The sequence below is a fragment of the Antennarius striatus genome, chromosome 5, assembly GCF_040054535.1.
Source record: "Antennarius striatus isolate MH-2024 chromosome 5, ASM4005453v1, whole genome shotgun sequence".
In the NCBI taxonomy this organism is placed as follows: Eukaryota; Metazoa; Chordata; class Actinopteri; order Lophiiformes; family Antennariidae; genus Antennarius; species Antennarius striatus.
In genome coordinates, this window is record NC_090780.1 from 17,083,794 (window position 1) to 17,101,953 (window position 18,160).

Genomic DNA, 18,160 nt, shown 5'->3' on the forward strand with positions numbered 1-18,160 from the left:
ACTGAAGTTTCAGTGTTTTAATCACTTCTCTGTGATCATATAGGGTTTTCCAGGATCTAGGTTTCTAACCTCCAGGCAAGTTCTTTCCTGTTTTTAATTATTAACACCTGACAGAGCAGCAATAGTCAAGAGGTGAAATTATGAATAAAGCACAAGAAACCACTTTTTCAAATAGAGAAGCCTTTTGATTTGGACTTCACAAAGATAATCAGCAGATGTATGGCAGATTCTACTGACATAAAGGGTTATATTACACACAGGAGCAATGATAGCTGTGATGAAATTGTGGTTCTACATTGAAGAATTGAAAACACCAATGAATTCATTGCTGTGATCTAAAATGACCTTCAAATGGCAGACAATGACCCACAGCAAACAAGCTGAATGAACACTTTACTTTCTCCATCTGATGCTTTACAGGTTCATGAGCTTATATATTCATTCATTCATTAAATCACTCATCCATCTTCTTGTAAGATTGCAGTTTATGGGTCTGCTGGAGCGTATCATATCTGACTATGAGAGGTGGGGTACACCACATCAGTGCACCACAGGACCTCACATAGACAACTACTGTACTCACGAACACATTCACATGTGCGGACCATTTTGAGTGACCAAATCACCCGAGTTGCATGTTTTTGGAGGTGGAAGGAACCCAGAGAGAACTCAGACATGGGGAGAACAGACAAACTTTGCACTAAAAGGAATTGAACCCAGAACCTTCCTGCTGTGAGGCGACAGCAAACACCAGGGTCTCCTCTCCAGAAGCAGGGTTAGAGAAGACTGAATCCTGTACTCAGCAAAAAAAGAAGTTTAGTCAAAGGACAGTTTAAGTTGGAAAAAGTTATTTCGGGGTTTTTAAAGTGTAGAAAGAGTATAATAAATAATGAACCAAACCCGACACTGACTTTATGTTTCACTTGAAGGTATTTACAGCTTTACAGAAAACACAAAGACAGCAATACAGAGTTTGGCAAAAGAAATTAAAGGACGTCGTTAAAAACGAAATTTTAAATAAGCAAAGTCAAAACTTTTATGAGTCTAGTCTGAACAGAGTTCCAGATTTACTACCCTTGGGCTTTCTGAGGAATGAAACATCAATCACGTGACTAAAAAATCAACTGATGTGAACGTCGGTCCTGTTCACCTGCTGGACGAATGATCCTGGTGACACATTAGACCATCAGTGACATTTATCACACGTCCAAATTCTTTCATTTCATTTTGGATCCTCGATCCTCCGGAAAACTGCGAGGAAATTCTTCCCTCCATTTCTCTGGACTTTCTTCCCTTCCTCTGTGCAGGTACCCAAACGATCTATGATGACATCACTGACCTGACAAAAAAACATCAGTTACTTCACTTGTGAAACAATCTATTCAGACTACTCACCAACTAAACTTCATATTCCACTGAAAGTACGCTCAGCAAAAATCACTCCTCATTTGATGTAAATAGAACAAAATTAGGAACCATATATTTGAGGAAATATGCTAATCGGGTTAATGATTTAGCCAGAGGGACATGAGAGGACTTCGAACTGTTTTATATGTGAATTATATTACAAAAGTGCAGCAAAAGCCAAAAACAACTGGCTGCATATTCATTTTTAAGGCACATGAGATCATTTTCTCAACGAAACTACGAATGTAGTTTTGTTGAATGTAGAATGTCAAACTATTCTGTGAGCAGTTGGAGGTCAAGAGTTTGACCTCTGGCACACAAAATATTGTGGTGCAAATTTACACATCAACACACCAGGTCTTCCTCAGGAACACGTGTGAACAGCGGGTGTTCGCTGAAGTGCTTCACCATCCAGACGTGCACCTCCTCCACGTCCGTCATGGTATACACCAAACCCTAACACGACCAGACAAACACAGAGAGGTCATTAACACAGTACTGGGAAAATAAGTCACCGAAGCTTCGCTGGGGGGGAGGAACAGGAATTGACACATCAATCGCAATATGAACTGTTTTCTTACGTAAATCATGAAAATAAAAATGAAGAAGGATAACTGATTTTTCCTTCGTTGTTAAGTCAGCGTTTTAACCTTAGAGTAATGCTGTTTCATCACCTCCAGGGAGCATTGCTCCTTCCTAAAAAGATAAAAATAACCCACAGACAACACAGAGGTTAATCTTCTGTGTCACTGCACTTTACTTTGGAGGCTGGACAGATAACATTTCTAGAACTGGGATTTCTTAGAAAACTAAGAGCACACATGGATTTTGGTCAGACAGGCCAAGGGGCTGTGTCTACTGTCTGACTCTTGTGAAACACTCATTCAGATGTAATCTAACAAGATGTCTGAATTGATTAGAAAAAACACAAAATGAAGAGTAAACAGGTTAAAAGGGTTAAATTTGCCTGCTTCAGTAATTAAGCACTTTCTTAACCACGTCCATGTGAATGCCTGACCCTTTTGAGCTCATACACACAAGACAGACAGAAACACACAGGCAGGCCTTAATGCATCAATGCACACACCAGGGTATAAAACGATTAAGCCATATGGAGACACAAGCCCTCCATTGTTCTTCACAAAATCCATCAGCGCTCACGTCTTTTTCAAAGGTGCCACTGTGGCTCAGACAGCCTGACGGGCCGAATCAGGGTGTGACCAGACGGAGATCAGCTGCAGACCACGCCGATTGCTCAATGGCATTTCAGTGAATTCATGGATTTCGTCAAACTGCAATCAATCGATAAAATGATGAGCACAGCTCCAACTTGTTGTGCAACCATTAGTTCGGTCAAGTCTATTAAAAAAAAAAAAATCTAATTCTGCCTCATTCTGTTACAGTTCTGGGAAAAGTTTCCTTTTCTGATGAGTAAAAACCTTTAATAATATAATAACTTCAGCATCTTAAACAGGAAGGGTTTTGGTGTAAACAAAACCATATAAAGCAAAATATGTCTGTCATTGAACTTAAAAGCATCATCCTGATATGTTTCATGCACATAATGACTCCAGGACCAACGAAACCTGACACCAGAGTTTGGACTCACGTTGGTCATTACTAGTTTGACAGAAAGCTGGTTGCTTTCTTCAGCATCTTTCTGAATATGCATCACATTTGTTTCATAATTTCTGCTATCATTTCATCATTTCACCACAGTGATGGAGAAATGATGAAATAATCTTGTGATCCTATAAATTCAAAAATTCTGGATCATGTTCTGGAAATACTCCCTGGATCCAGATCACAGCTTGATGTGCAGCTGACTTCATGTGGATGTCATTACATTTTTTGCCTCTAACTACTGATTATGTCCAAGCATAATCAGTCGTTAGAGGCAAAATCCTATAATCATCCTTCAAAAAATGGTTATCAAATCAAATGGATTTTTCCAGGTTAAAATTCAGTCATTACTTTTCAAAATTCTCTCAAAGCCAGTTTGATGTTTGTGCTCCTTTGTCTTCTTCTTGAGAGTAACTGATTAAGCTTTTATTTAGATCCGAAAGTAAAATCTCTGGTACACAGATTATAAGTCTAATTTTTACGTGTTCAATGCTGTGCACATTTTAGAAGCAGCTGCAAATTGTGTGGCATTGGAATCAAATATATTGCCAAACAAACACCTGTTGATTGATTACTGATAGTACTGATGTACATACCCCGATGCGGAGTGTATAGGCATACTCTGCCAACAGTGTGGGACTAATGATCCTCCATTTGTGCTTGGTCTTCTTAAAGTGTGGGTCAGGGAAGAGGAAAAACATCTTACTGAGCTGCAAAACACACAAAAAAAGGTTCAGAAACAGAAAAAGCAAAGAGGTTTTTATTTTAGAGGTAAATTATTACTTCATCGTCCTCACATAGACTTACTATTTCTATGTACTGTGATACTGCAGTTTAAAAATGTATGCATGTCATCACTTAAAGGTGGCCCACATTATAAAATGTGGTTGGATTTTTAAGCACCAGTGACTGCAGATCTGGAATTTCCCCTGTGCCTTTAACACATGCACAAGTGAAGGCTCCATTTATATTACACTGGCTGACAAATCAGAGACCATTCCAGTAACTTCATCAGTTAAAATAAATAATGTCAGGTCTTGACAGAAAGATGTGGTGATAATGACTGGGGACTGCCGCCGCCTCAGGGCTGGTGGAAAAACCTTCCCACTTTAAATTGCTTTGGGTTACATAGCAGGGGGAAGAAACTGAACAGAAAAGCACCCCGAGTTATTTGAATCTGCTGTTTCGTTGTTTGAAACATCCTGCATGTGAGAAGGATTGGGACGAGATTTACAGATCTGGTCTGGGTGGTGATTTAGTTCATTATATCTCCTGAAAAAAACCCACTAGTAAAGCCAAACCTACAATGAATACCAGTTAAAAGATACCGGATTCATTTGTGAAGAAACTGAAGTTTAAGTACGGCCACAGTTTAATGCTAAATCCAGGCAAACTTCTCATTTCTTTCCATTACAGGCAAGCAATAAGCCGTTGCTCAAACTGTAGAAATAATAGCCATGTTGTTTAAAATGACCTGGAATGGCTTATTAAAATGTTTTTTTGCCAAGAACAAATGAGTGTCTGTCTTTTTAGATGAAAAACACATCATTCGCATCCATGAAAGCTTCACAGAAGGATGTGTTAAAATAAGTACTCCCCTGTGTTAATTTGCGAGTTCAAAACTCTCCCGGGGCATTCGAGGTGATTTACGTTTTTCGGTAGGGTACCTAAACTGACCCTGGTACACTAAGCCCACCGCACAAATGAATGCCAGTTTCAACAAGTCACAGATTACCGCTGCTAATTAGAACGGATAAATGGCGTCTTGCATTGCTCTATCCTCAGCTGATGCGATGCCTTGCGTGTCAGTCAATGACCCCATTGTAGTTAAATCCAGGATTTATTGGGTGATTCATAAAATGTAATTCAGTCCATATGTTAAACAAGGAAAGTCTTTACTCCGAGTCAGGAGTGTTTGTATATTGGTATTACTTATTACTTGGATGTTGTAGGAAGGTACGGTAAGACAGGGAGCCACAGGTACGCCACATAAAAGCTCACATTCAGAGGTGATTCATGCCAAACATGTATTATGTTTCTCAGCAGTATCTACAAATCCACAATAACCCACCTCCAGTTGCATCCATGAAGGTATAGTTTGGAACAAATTGCTGAGCACCACTGAACGACGGATTCAATGGTTATTTTCACATAAATAGTAAAAATAAGGCAGCATGTTTATTTACAAATAAATGCAATGCATTCCACAAATGCACTTCTGTGTTTAGGGTTAGAGTTATTTGCAGTGGTGCGTTACATACTGTATATAATGCTGAAATTTCTGCCTCAGCCCACTATTACAGAAGTGGATGATGTGTATATTGTGTTAAAGATGTCAGTGGTCTTACAAAAACCCAAATAAAAACAAGGACTGTGATGTCGCCCGGTATGGCGCACCTGGGCCCTGCCCTGGAGCCAGGCCTGGGGTCCTTATGCGAGTGCCTAGTGGTTGGGCCTCTGCCTGTGGGGCCGGCTGGGCTTAGCCCAAAAGGACAATGGGAACCCAGCCTCCAGTGGACTCACCACTCACCTACCAAGGGAACCATAGAGAATGGGTGCAGTATGGATTGGGCGGCAGTCTACAGTGGGAGGCTTGACAGCCCAATCCCTGGGTCCAGAGACTGGCTCTTGGGACATGGGATCTTATGAGGGAGGTTGAGAGATACGGTCTAGATATACTCGGTCCCACAGCTCTGGATTGCAAACTCTTGAGAGGGGCTGGACCTTTACTTCACTGGCGACAGACTGTTGTGGGCTTGCTTATAACCCCACAGCTCAGCCTTCATATGTTGGAGTTTACTGCAGTGAACAAAAGGGTCGCGTCCCCGCGCCTTCGGTTTGGGGACAGGTGTCTCACCGTTGTTTCAGTCAATGGGTCCAACGGCAGTGTGGAATATACGGCCTTCTTGGAGTCCCTGGGAGTAGGTACAGGATAGTGCTCTGACTGGGAACTTCATTGCTCTTCTGGTGCGCTCATGAACACTTCCAACACCCTAGGCTGGAGGTCAAAGACTGACCTTTTGGTGTGTCTTGTAATGACGTGTCTTTTGGACACTCTGCCAGCAGATCTAACTTACCTGGTGGTGAGTTAGATCTGCTGGCAGAGCAGGGGGCCGGACAGACTCGGCAGGCCCAAACGTGTCATGAAGGATCGTCTGGTGGAACCCACTGTCCACGTGGTCTTCAACTCCCACCTCCAGGGGAGCTTCTTCCAGCTCCCTGAGGAGGCTGGGGACATAGAGTCCCCAGTGGAACCATGAGCTCTGAGACCATGGTTCTTACCTGGAAAAAGGTGGTTTGGCCTCTCTGAGTCAGTGGGGAGTGTTTGTCCTAAGTGGAGGAGTATACGACTGCAGTGATGCAGTCAGTCAGTTATGTCAGTTCTCCTGGCCATCACCACACCCTGACTCGTCCAACAGATTGTCAGATGGATAGGTGTGACTTGTCGTTCCAGAGACAAGTCTGTAAGGATTCTCATTCACCCAGATCCAATTGGACCTGACAAGCTGAGGCAATACCAAACACCACCAGAACTGAAGATGCCTCTTGGATGTGAGGTGAAATGTCTTCAAGGAGCTTTCTACAAGTCCAGTTGATTTGATTTAATGTGTTGGGACACTCCAGAGAAAATGTCCCCACTGTTTTAGAGTGCAGTGGTGGTGTGCTTCACACCACTGAATCCAATGTTTTGTAATTGCAGGCTTGGTTGCAGCTGCCCGGACATGGAAACCCATTGCATAAAGCACTCTACCCACTGTTCTTGAGCTAACATGAGGATTACATGAAGTTTGAAGGTCTGTAAGTACAGACTTTGCAAAAAGTTAGGTGACCTCTGCTTACTATGAACCTCAGCGCCCGCTGACCCTGCTCTGTGATTTTACCACATTGTGGCTGAGTTGCTGTTGTTCCTAATTGCTTCCAGCTTGTTATAGAACTAATAACAGTTGACTGTGTTATAATTTGTAGTGAAGAAATTTCATGGCACGACTTCTTGCACAGGTGATTTGTACAGCTGAGAAAATAATTTCAGCAATAAAGTGGATCATGCAGACAACAAATACAGCCTCCTCAAATTCTTTTTGATGTCTTGTTCTGGGAATGAATCATGCAGGAACAGCCAACTCACCTGTCCTTTACAAAAGAAGTTGGGGAGGTACTTCATGGCATTACTGCGAATGCAGGCAATGTTCTGGTAACTCCCTGGTTCCGAGGTCCGCAGTGATTTGATACGATCCTGAACATAATCGGAAACTTTCACTCGGATCTCCAGACCCAGGATCAGCCTATCTGGGAAAAGTGGCGATAACTCCACTGGATAACATAGACAGAGATGAATGAAGATGGAATGAAGTTAAAATAACACAACTAACCCGCAGGTGGTCAAATGTCTTACATCAACTACCTAAAAGCCCCCCGTATCCGCATCCGATATCTGCAAACTCAACTCGAGGAGCTTCTTTCTCAGAGGAGCTGCCAGCAAAGAAGTCCGGATACAGCTGGGACCAGTCCATTTCTCCGGGGCACACTGGGCTGAGAAGTGAACAGGTGTTTAATGAGAAGACCGCTAACTCACAAGTCTGTGAGTAAGCTCATAATACACATAACTGAAATCAACTTGATGGCAGCTCACTTCTTCTTTTCCTTTCGGCTTTTCCCTTCAGGGGTCGCCACAGCGAATCAACTGCCTCCATCTAACCCCGTCTTCTGCATCCTCTTCTCTCACACCAACTACCTTCATGTCCTCTTTCACTACATCCATAAACCTCCTCTTTGGTCTTCCTCTAGGCCTCCTGCCTGGCAGTTCAAAACTCAGCATCCTTCTACCAATATATTCACTATCTCTCCTCTGGACATGTCCAAACCATCTCAGTCTGGCCTCTCTGACTTTATCTCCAAAACCTCTAACATGTGCTGTCCCTCTGATGTACTCATTCCTGATCCTATCTACAGTATCTTGGTCACATCTAGACAGAACCTCAGCATCTTCATCTCTGCTACCTCCAGCTGTTTCCTGTCTTTTCCTCAGTGACACTGTCTCTAGACCAAACAACATCGCTGGTCTCACCACAGTTTTGTACACCTTTCCTTTCATTTTAGCTGAAACTCTTCTATCACACATCACACCTGACACTTTTCTCCACCAGTTCCATCCTGCCTGTACATGCTTCTTAACCTCTTTTCCACACTCTCCATTGCTCTGGACTGTTGACCCTAAGTACTTAAAATCCTCCACCTTCTTGATCTCTTCTCCCTTTAACCTCACTCTTCCACTTGGGTCCCTCTCATTCACACACATGTACTCTGTCTTACTGCGGCTAACCTTCATTCCTCTCCTTTCCAGGACAAACCTCCACCTCTCTAGCTTCTCCTCCATCTGTTCCCTGCTCTCACTACAGATCACAATGTCATCTGCAAACATCATAGTCCATGGAGATTCCTGTCTAACCTCGTTTGTCAGCCTGTCCATCACCATAGCGAACAAGGGACTCAGAGCTGATCCCTGAGCCCCTTCTTGATACTAGCTCACTAGTACATCATTATTAGTCATGATTCAATTTAAAAATGCTGACGTCAGAAAAATACGTAACATAAATATGTTAGACTGAAAAAACCGAAATAATGTTGATTTTAAAAAAATTCAGACATGACAGAGTTAAAGGAAGTGTTTATGCTTTTTGATGTATTTTATACTTTTAACTAGTTTCTAAATCCCTAAATTTCCTTTGGAATCGATAAAGTGTTATTCATCTAAAACATAAAATATGAGAGGAAATATGAACTCCTGAACAATTAAAAAGAAAACACTTGTTAACGCTGCACATCACCAGGGTCACGTGGGCAGCTAGTAGCTAGCAGTGAGAAACAAAACCGGTTCTGTTCGGAGCTCACGGTCGTGACTCACTAGTCGAACGTGTGGTAGGCCATCGGGTTCGAATGGGCTCGTTGTCTGTAGTAACGTTTCTGCGGCATTGACAAACTCATGTTGGACTGAAACACAGACATATCTCCACGAACTCTCCACTCCGTTATTCACCATTGACACACGTTTCTTCGTTGTGTTGTGTCGCAGCGTTTATACGTCATCACCAAACGTCACGGGTTGCCAAGGTGGAAGACCGACGGCTCCATTGCAGTTTGATTAGACTATTATTCCTATCGATCGATAGGTGTACGGTAAATACTTTCTACCTCCGGTGTTGACGGAAACGTGGAGGATTCTTCAGCAGACATAATTTAATACTGTATTATGAAAACGGGCAGTTTTAAAAATATGAAGTTGATTGGCTGTCAGGCTTGTTTTTTTCCCTGTACTTTTTCGAATTTTGGTGGGAAAAGAGCCATTCAAAATAAATATATTAATACTAGCTTTTTCTGATCTTTATATTTATTAATAAGAAAGACATAAAGTACAGTATCCTAATAGTCAAACTGGAGAACCTGGAATGAAGTTGTATAAGCATGTCTGCCAATGGGCTCGGTTCTTAGAATGTAGGATGAATGTTTTTATTTATTGATATTAATAATTTTGTTTATGATGACAGTAAAAATTAGACTTGTTGTAGGGTTTTTTTCATCCATTCTGCATGTAAGAACTATGTCACATTTGTTCTAGTGACACATTCAACTACATTCCTCAAACATCCAACACAACACAAAGTTTTACTTTGAGATCAACAGTTTTTAATACAGAATGGGAGAAGGTTTTTTAAGCAAGGTATCACTAAACTTTGAAGTGTCCGATCAATTGATGCCACTTCACAATCTAAAAGATAATCATAACAATCATAAGAGGATTCATGCATTTTCACCATCAAAGTCTCTTTGTACCTTCATATTCAAATGATACTAAACAAACTAAATGTAATTTTTTCTTTAGAAAACAATTGATTATTTATAATTATTACACAAGTTATTAACTTGTATATGAAACTGTATTAGTGTTGTTTCACCGTAAAGGACTATTTCTGGACAAACCTCATGGACAATCAGTAAAATCATAATAAACACATAAATAAACAAACAAACAACCATTTTAACAGTTAATGGCAGTGTTAATATGGCATGTTAAAATACTTCTTTTATTATCCATAATCACTCATCTCTTTTGTCAGGGAGGATTTTTGCCTGTAGTGTCCAGTCTCATACTGTGGTCACCCTCATGACCACTTCTTGGTTGGCATGGTGAAGGTTGTTGGCTCTTAACTGGTTGAGAATGTGCAAAATAGCATAGCCACAGTGGTGGTGCAGTATAGTCCTGACATATCGACTCATCCTCTGTCCATTCTCTGTGACGGTTTGTGTAGAGTTCCTCTCAGCACGACCTTTACTGCTGGAAATTGTTGGGTCATCTAAGTCCTTGGCCTTGTCATAATTTAGCACTTTCCACTGCTGGTTCACTGCCCACCAGCGCTTGAAGATCCGGTAAACAGATGACCCTTCATGGATTATAAGGCCTGGGCATTATGGCCAAAGGTGTTGAGGTCAGGGCCAAAAAACAGGGAAACATTTGTTTAATCAAGACATATTAAAATGTAGAGAAACACAAATTTAATAGTATGTATATTTAAAGATTAAATATGTTTGACAGAATTGGAAAAAATGTCTTATTCTGAAATGCCTTAGCTGTCATTGTCAGCATGTTATCAGTGCCTACAAACACTTCACAGAATTTCTAGCACGACTACATCCTATTAGTCTTGTTAATAATGTGAGCAGACGATGTGTTAATTGGAAACCAAATTGGCAACTCTTTACTTTCAGGTTCTACGACTTTTTAATGATTTCTAAGGTAATTTCAAGGAAAAACTTGATAATTTGGTAGTAATTACGGGAAAAGAGACACTTCTTTGAAATAACACATCTCTTTGACCCCAGTCATCCAGATAGAGGGGACAAATAACCATTAACACAATTGAAACTCATTAAGTCACCTGTGCTGCATGTGTTTGGGCTGTGGAGGGAAGAATCCAGGCAGCTTAAATGTTGACTCCACATAAAATAAAGATGTTTCTTGTGCCTTGGAATTATTTAGGTGATGCATAAATATATCCTTAAACACTGTCTATATATGAGTAATACATTACACCGCATTGCCTGTTACTTTTAGAGCATTATTGAGTAATCATGGACATGCTACATTCAATCTGTTGAGAAATGACACAACACAGCATCTTGAGTATTTTACCTATACAAACTATGTCCATGAAGCCATACATGCCGTAGCATATCTGGAAGAGGAGGTCCTGACGCTGCCATTTGGCTGAAGGACTGAGAGAGGACCACACCAACCAGGAGACGCTGGCAACGAGGAACATGAAGCCCAGGATAATGGCCGCAATCTGCACCCTCTCAATGACAGTTAGCGATATAGCCTGCCACTAGAACAGAGTGAGACGCAAAAGAAGCGTAAAAATCTTATTAAAATTTTTTCAATCAACTTTAAAAGCTTCTTGATTATGTGACTTTATTAGTCCAGGGTTTGTAAGTTTACGACACACTGGGTTGTTTCATAAACGTCTGCCTGTAAGGAGCGCCTCAATACAGTACAAATAGTCCCTTTCATCATTTAACCAGGGTTTTAAAGGAATTATTCCTGCTGTCGAATTGAGAACAGTCAGTAATGAACTTCAGCACTCTGCTCTATGCTTTATTCATCTGCTGTATCTAAATCTTCAATCTGTAATTTGACTCTTAAATCTAACAAGTGAAAGATTCATCCTCAGATTTTAAGGGAATATGTTTAAATATGACCAATGAAGCAGCAATTGCTTAAGAGGAGTGAAGTTAGTCTGTAAGAATAGATTTAAAATGTTGAGCATTACACATTTATATTAAACTAATTACTAAAGAAATAACTAAAATCATGTCACGTTCTATATTTTTGTAAAAAAATATTTTATCTTTCAGACATGGAATGACTCCATTTCTTCCAAATATTCCATCTATTGTGATCAAAGCCAGAAAAATGTTTTGATACCGTCTGTTCATTTACTACAACGTGCTACACACTTCATTCTAAAATCATTTTTCAACACTTGAAGTGAGCAGTGTCTAATAAATGTGTTCTTGGCAGCTTCACATAGGTCCTCATCCATTCATTCACTTGTCCATAAAAAACAGCCTCCTATAAATTTAGACTGGTAAATCTGCCGACAGGACCTGGCAAAGTAGTCTTGGCTTTCTGCATACTGTCGAGACTTATACCCACATATGTTTCAGACCACAGTGCTCTACCTGTAGTGGGTTTTTTGTGCTGATGGCGAGGACCTGGTACTTGAAGTAGCAGAGTTCACAGCTCCAGGATCCTCTTTCACTGATCCAGCGGATGAGACAGGCCTGGTGGGTGCAGCGCACCGAGCCGTCACAGCGACAGGGGCTCAACAGCTCTCCCTGCAGGACATAAGAAGCAGCTGCATGTTGAAACATGCTGCACCTGTTCGAAGATTTGTTTTGATCAAAATGACAGATTACACATTCTTTTTATCATAAATATCCCAATTTGAGGTAAACTGTTATTTACTTTTGTGTCTGTAGCAGAATCTTCTATTTTGAAGTTAGTCTGGAAAAATAAGAAGAATTGATTGAAGAAAGGAGAAGAAGATGAACCCAGTGAACCCAGTTATTTTATTAGTACATTGTTTCATTTCCTGACAGATGATGTGCAAATTCTTTCTCCAGTGTTCATGAGTGACATTTCAAGTGAGAGAAAGTGAATGAGGCAAAAGATAACTGTTTACCACACATAACATGTGACAATTTATTAATAAATCTGTCAGACAGCCTTTGACTCATAGATTCTTCAGGGAGATTGTGATTGATGGGTATCGCCAACAGCAACATGAATACTATATTGGAGTCAGGACCCCATTGGTGTTGATGGTGGCTGATGACTCTGCTCGGATTGCTGAGGCTAATGAAATGGTGATCTTTGTGATTCTGTGAAGACTGGGCAGTGATGGGGATATGAATGATGTGCATAAGAGCAACATGACATGAACTACAGAAATACAAGAAAAATCTATAAGAATCAACAAGATGGTAAGCTGCAAATTAATGTGCATCTCTATGCAATTAGGTAGACAACGATGCTAATGGCTAACAAAAACCACCTCAGATACAAGGTAAAACAGAATTAGGATTGAGCACCAGTATGACAGGTGAGTGAGATTAAGTTATTTTAAAGCATAAAATAAATACGATAAACTGCAAAAGGTGAAAGGGTGTGGTGTAACTACCTTTCAGTTAACTTTCACTCCAACTTCATCGACTCCTATGGTTTTATCTTATTCTTAGATTGTCGCTTGTACGTTTTTTTTTGTGGTATTATCATTTATCTCTGAAAGTAAAACTTTTCAACAATGTCTTGCTTGTTGTACAATACTAAATTTAAGAACTTACTTCTTTCAATTTCACTATCACTGATAAGAAAGAAGTGTTGGGTGTTGAATTTTCTCTTCAGTAGTGAATATAGCTGTAGGATTTCGTATCACGACTCATTCCAGTTCTGCCTTTGCAGTTCTTTCGTGGCAGTAATGAAAATTTTTTACTTGGCTATAGCTCACTTGTAACATCTCAGTCTAGCTGAACATCTGAAATGAGTTCTTTTGAGCCATCAGCCGCTCCAGTCTTGTCACACTCACAGAAAAAACTGGAGTCAATGCAGGCCAGAATTCTTGGGAAAAAGGTTTTGGCAGTTGTTCTGCTCTATTATAGCACAGGAGGATGTATTATCAAACAAATCTCATTATCCTGATGTTATTTCAGGGATATGTCATTATGTGTTGCCATGATATAAAATTTGGTGGTCGATATTTTGACTCCTGTGTATCCAGTAAAATAGTAAGTAGGCTTCATAACCTGAGGTGTAGCCAATCAAAAAAAGTAATCAAACTGTAACACAGGCAGATATAGACAGAACACTTGTTCTGATCCAACATTATCTGTCCTTGAACGCCTTCATCGGAATCAAGTTTGCTTCTCTTGTGTCACTTTCCTGTAGGGTCGGATGAACTCACAGGACATCTGGCGCAGGGTTGTTGTAACAATCCCTCAGGCCTTCTGACTGACAACTTTTTCACACATCTTGCTTCATTTAATTAAAAAGTTGGGTGCTTCAGGTAAAACTAAAAATGTGTGAGTCCTCTAGCAAAGTCTGTCTTACATAAACATTTCCTTATCACTTGCTGTGCTTCTATTCCTCTGTCCTGAAGTTTAAGTTGTATTTTGTGGGACAAACCATGGAAGGTTTGATGTCTATTAATAATTTGAAGAGTTCCTCAGCAAGTTATTAAAAGTGTACTGCCTCCATCACTCAAAGCAAGTATGAATGTCTTGCGTTGAGGAAAAATTCGGAGACTTTTCTTGATTGTTTTTTCCTGAATAATATAACGTTGTCCATCCAATCCTGAAAATTACTGCAAGGACCAGACACGTTTATATTGTCAATAAGATTTCTCCATCCTGTTGTTAACTGAAGACCTTCAGCTTCCCACTGCTATTTCCAGATCCAATATTAAAATTGGCTATTTTAAAATTCTCAGTCATCCTTGGTTTTGCTTTGATTTCGTTTCTGCATTTTGGAGTAAAGAAATGCTCTGAACTTGAGTTCAAGTAGAAGTTGCGGACATCCTGGTGACCTACTTATCCAGACTTCCTACAGCTGAGCACCACGTGGTCCCTGAACAACATCTGTGCTCCATAGGATCCAAAACGTCCCAGGAACCTGAACTCATGTCCATCAGAACCGATTAGCGACTATCTTAGAGAAAGCACCTGGGACTGGAATGGACCCCTGTGATGTGTTACCTTCTCTGGTCCCTGGAAGCAGATCCGGCACTGCGGTGATCGCATCCCGCTCTCCGAGAGACTCGGGATGGAAGCGGTGTCCAGCCCCTCTTTCTTGGGTTCGGTTCTGTCTTCATTGTCCTCCAGCGCCAGACTGCGTGGTCGTGGGTCAGAGCCGTAATACTCTTCATCATCATCCCGGTGAGAGCAGCTCAATGGCCAGCCACAGCCCCCTATGGCGAGCCCCCGCATCCGTGCGTCCGTGTCCGTGTTAGTCCTGCTTAATCCTGAGCGCATCAGCATCAACACTTTGAGTTCATTGAAAAAAATCCCGACCTGACGCTTAACCATCCTTCAGCGGCTTTAAACAAACACCCTGCGCGATTGTTATTATGATCATTATTTATTATTGTTTCAATTGTGATTATTATTAATATTATGGTGGATGTGAACCATTTGGATCGAGTAAAAAGTTCACAGTCTATTAAAATATAAATCTCGGTCAAAAAAAAGCGTAGAAAAAAACCATGATAGGCTCTTAGATCAGCCCGTAGCTCTTTGCATATCCTGTTGTTATAGCATGTGCGCCGCCATTCAGCCAATAGGGAAGGGATATTTTTCAGGCATGTATGCGCTTTCTTCTGGGATTCAATGGTGGCTGAACGCTACAGACAATGAGGTACCGAAATTAAAGTTAGAGGGGCCCAACAGCATCCACATCTCGGTCCTGTGTGTGTGTGTGTTTTTATTTTTATTTTTTATTATTATCCGAGGCTGGAGCCATTAAACAGAACGCTGAAGTCTTTTCCTCCGTGGATGGAGGAGCAGAGGAGATGCTGCGTGGAGCTGAGATCAAATTATACTCATCACCAAGTTAAAGAGGATTTATAGGGGAGTTTGTCGTTGTGTGAGAAATCAGCGTGGATCCTTTGTTGTCTGACGATGGCATCCATCAGAATCACCACTTTGCTCTCCTTCTTCTTCGATGCGTCCTTTTTGTTGCTGTTGTCTCGTTGTCGTTTCCTTCCTTTCTGCAAAGTTGTGTTCTAACAGTTGCCATCCGGTAACATTGCGCGTCACAGATGAACTTGAAGGGAATAAAATGTGAATTGGTGAGTGGATTGAACTGAGCGGACCGCGTCGGTTCTGCGCGCCACAGACCGGGAGAGGATGATGGATGTAGATTCCTGTACCAACAAAATGAGCCCGCTGCGGAATGGAACTGGTCCACCACCACCACAACACCTTCATCAAGTTAAATCAGTTCCTGAGTGGATGGATAAAAGGGCCTCCAGGCATCAGAGTCAGAACTTTAACATCATCGTCCCTGTGATGCTGAGAAGATCCGGTCATAACACAGCGTGTGGCTGCTGAGGATGGCCAGCACAGGTACTGATGCTCAGGGGACCTGACCACATGTTTGTATGGTTATGCTTACTTGTTTAAAATATTTATGTTGTGAAAGAAAAATCAAGAATATCAAATCTTGTGTTGAAAAAGCATGTAGTTTTTGGGGATCTGTTGTCTTGTGAATGACTTGTTCGAGTACAACTCTACAACCAATGAGGCAGCAAAGAATTTTGTCTGGAGGTGATAAAATCAAATGAATAATAGGGATCCAGATGAGCTCATCCAGTATTCATTCACTGACCTAGTTTTTTTCATCTTGAGGTGTTTTTTGTTGTTGTCAGAATCATATGAAGATTTGTGGTTATTCTAAGTCTTTTTGCTAAGTTCTCAAGACAGCTGGTCCTTTGATATTTATTTTGTCTATTTCTGAAATGCAGGATGATGATGATCTCATGGGGTTATAAAGTAATGCCATTTCATATTCATATGTATTTAACAACAAAACTGGTGAGTGGTTATAAAGGCACTACTTGTCAAAGCAGTCCCATAAAATCTAAGAACGCAGAAACAAGTCTGCAAAGCAATGAGCAGAAATATATGAGATGTTATGGAGTTTAAGATTGAATTTGGTGGAGAGCGTGATCGATTACTGTAATGCTGTTCAGCATCTGCAGAGATGTTCAAAACCTCAGAGAGCAGATGATGTGTGTTAGACTTTCTACTGGTAAAGAAAAGAGTCTCATGAATTCAGTTAAGCACGGGGCTTACCAGGGACTTTGCAGACTGGAAAATTTAGGAAATGGAAGGCTATAAAGGCTGAGTGTGAATACTGATGAGAGGAACGAGCAGCTTATAGTGTGTCACCATCTACAATATATGATAGTGTAGAGGAGCCCAAATATCATTACAGAGCCAGGCACATTTTTATCACGCACATCAACTGAGTGAATAAAGTACCTGTAAGATATCCTGAGAAAAAAACACATTACACATAATAATATTCATTCATTCATTTTCTGCCGCTTAATCCGCCGTAGTGGGTCAAGGGGAGCTGGAACCTATTTCGGTGGGCATAGTGCGTGAGGCGGGGGACACTCTGGGCACGACGCCAGTGCACCGCGGAGCCACACACAAAGACAGACAACCATGCACACACACACTCACACCTACGGGCAATTTGGGACCTGCCAATTAATCTGAAGCATATGTTTTTAGAGGTGGGAGGAAGCTGGAGAACCCACACAGACACGGGTAGAACATGCAAACTCCGTACAGAGTGGGACTCATACCCAGAACCGCCGTGTTGTGAGGCGACAGCGCTACCCACTGCGCCACTGTGCCGCCCCACAATAATGTTAGATTAATAAAAAGAGTCTTTGTTCTGGTTCCTGTCATCATGACTTTCATATTTTGCACTGAGAAAAAAATTCTCCTCGATTCTGACAACAACAAAAATTCTAAAAACTATGGCAGCCTAGTCAGACAGATGTTTCTGTAATGCTGACACTAATCAGAATTTGCAAATCAAAACTGTGAGGTGATGAGATGTTTGAGGCATGTGATGATGCAACCCTCTAAAAACTGCCCTTGTTTGTTTTACTCTATAAATTACCCTGAGACAAATCTCTGGCCAAACTCCAGAAGTAAAATCAATGATGTCTTATGAGCTTATTGACAAAAAACACACATATATCAAGAAATGAAAGGACGTAAATGAAAGCGACTCCGTTGTTCATTTTGAATATTAAATTAATCACGCTGTTTACTGTCAGCAATGTCATGTTTCAAACGTTATTCATCATCGGGGAGATAAATTATATTTGTCTGTTTGCGACAGAGAGTTTATTGGCTGATAATTTCCATTATCTTGATGATAATGATCATCACTGTCATTTCATTCTTTCTCTTTCAGATCATTGGTATTTAGAGAATCAATGACTTATTTAAGACTTTTCTTCAAAACCATGGACAAACCAACATTCTAATTTCTGACCAC

At 40.8% G+C, this 18,160-nt stretch overlaps 2 protein-coding genes across 3 annotated transcripts; both read right to left on the bottom strand.

Annotated features, from left to right (window-relative positions):
* Positions 1-247: 247 nt before the first annotated feature.
* On the bottom strand, positions 248-9,083 carry mettl1 (methyltransferase 1, tRNA methylguanosine). 2 transcript variants are annotated; one of them, XM_068315873.1, is made up of 6 exons: positions 8,933-9,083; positions 7,433-7,560; positions 7,157-7,341; positions 3,627-3,740; positions 1,762-1,863; positions 248-1,339 (listed from the first exon to the last, which is right to left on the bottom strand). In XM_068315873.1, the coding sequence occupies exons 1-6, from the start codon at positions 9,031-9,033 to the stop codon at positions 1,223-1,225; spliced, it is 747 nt and encodes a 248-aa protein (XP_068171974.1). In that variant the 5' UTR covers positions 9,034-9,083; the 3' UTR covers positions 248-1,222. The 2 variants fall into 2 exon arrangements, with proteins under 2 accessions (XP_068171974.1, XP_068171975.1); XM_068315874.1 differs by lacking the exon at positions 8,933-9,083 and adding an exon at positions 7,661-8,173.
* A 1,078-nt stretch (positions 9,084-10,161) lies between these two features.
* LOC137595684 (E3 ubiquitin-protein ligase MARCHF9-like) lies at positions 10,162-15,165 on the bottom strand. The gene is made up of 4 exons (XM_068315920.1): positions 14,836-15,165; positions 12,265-12,420; positions 11,216-11,408; positions 10,162-10,484 (listed from the first exon to the last, which is right to left on the bottom strand). The coding sequence occupies exons 1-4, from the start codon at positions 15,163-15,165 to the stop codon at positions 10,171-10,173; spliced, it is 993 nt and encodes a 330-aa protein (XP_068172021.1). The 3' UTR covers positions 10,162-10,170.
* Between the last annotated feature and the right edge of the window lie 2,995 nt (positions 15,166-18,160).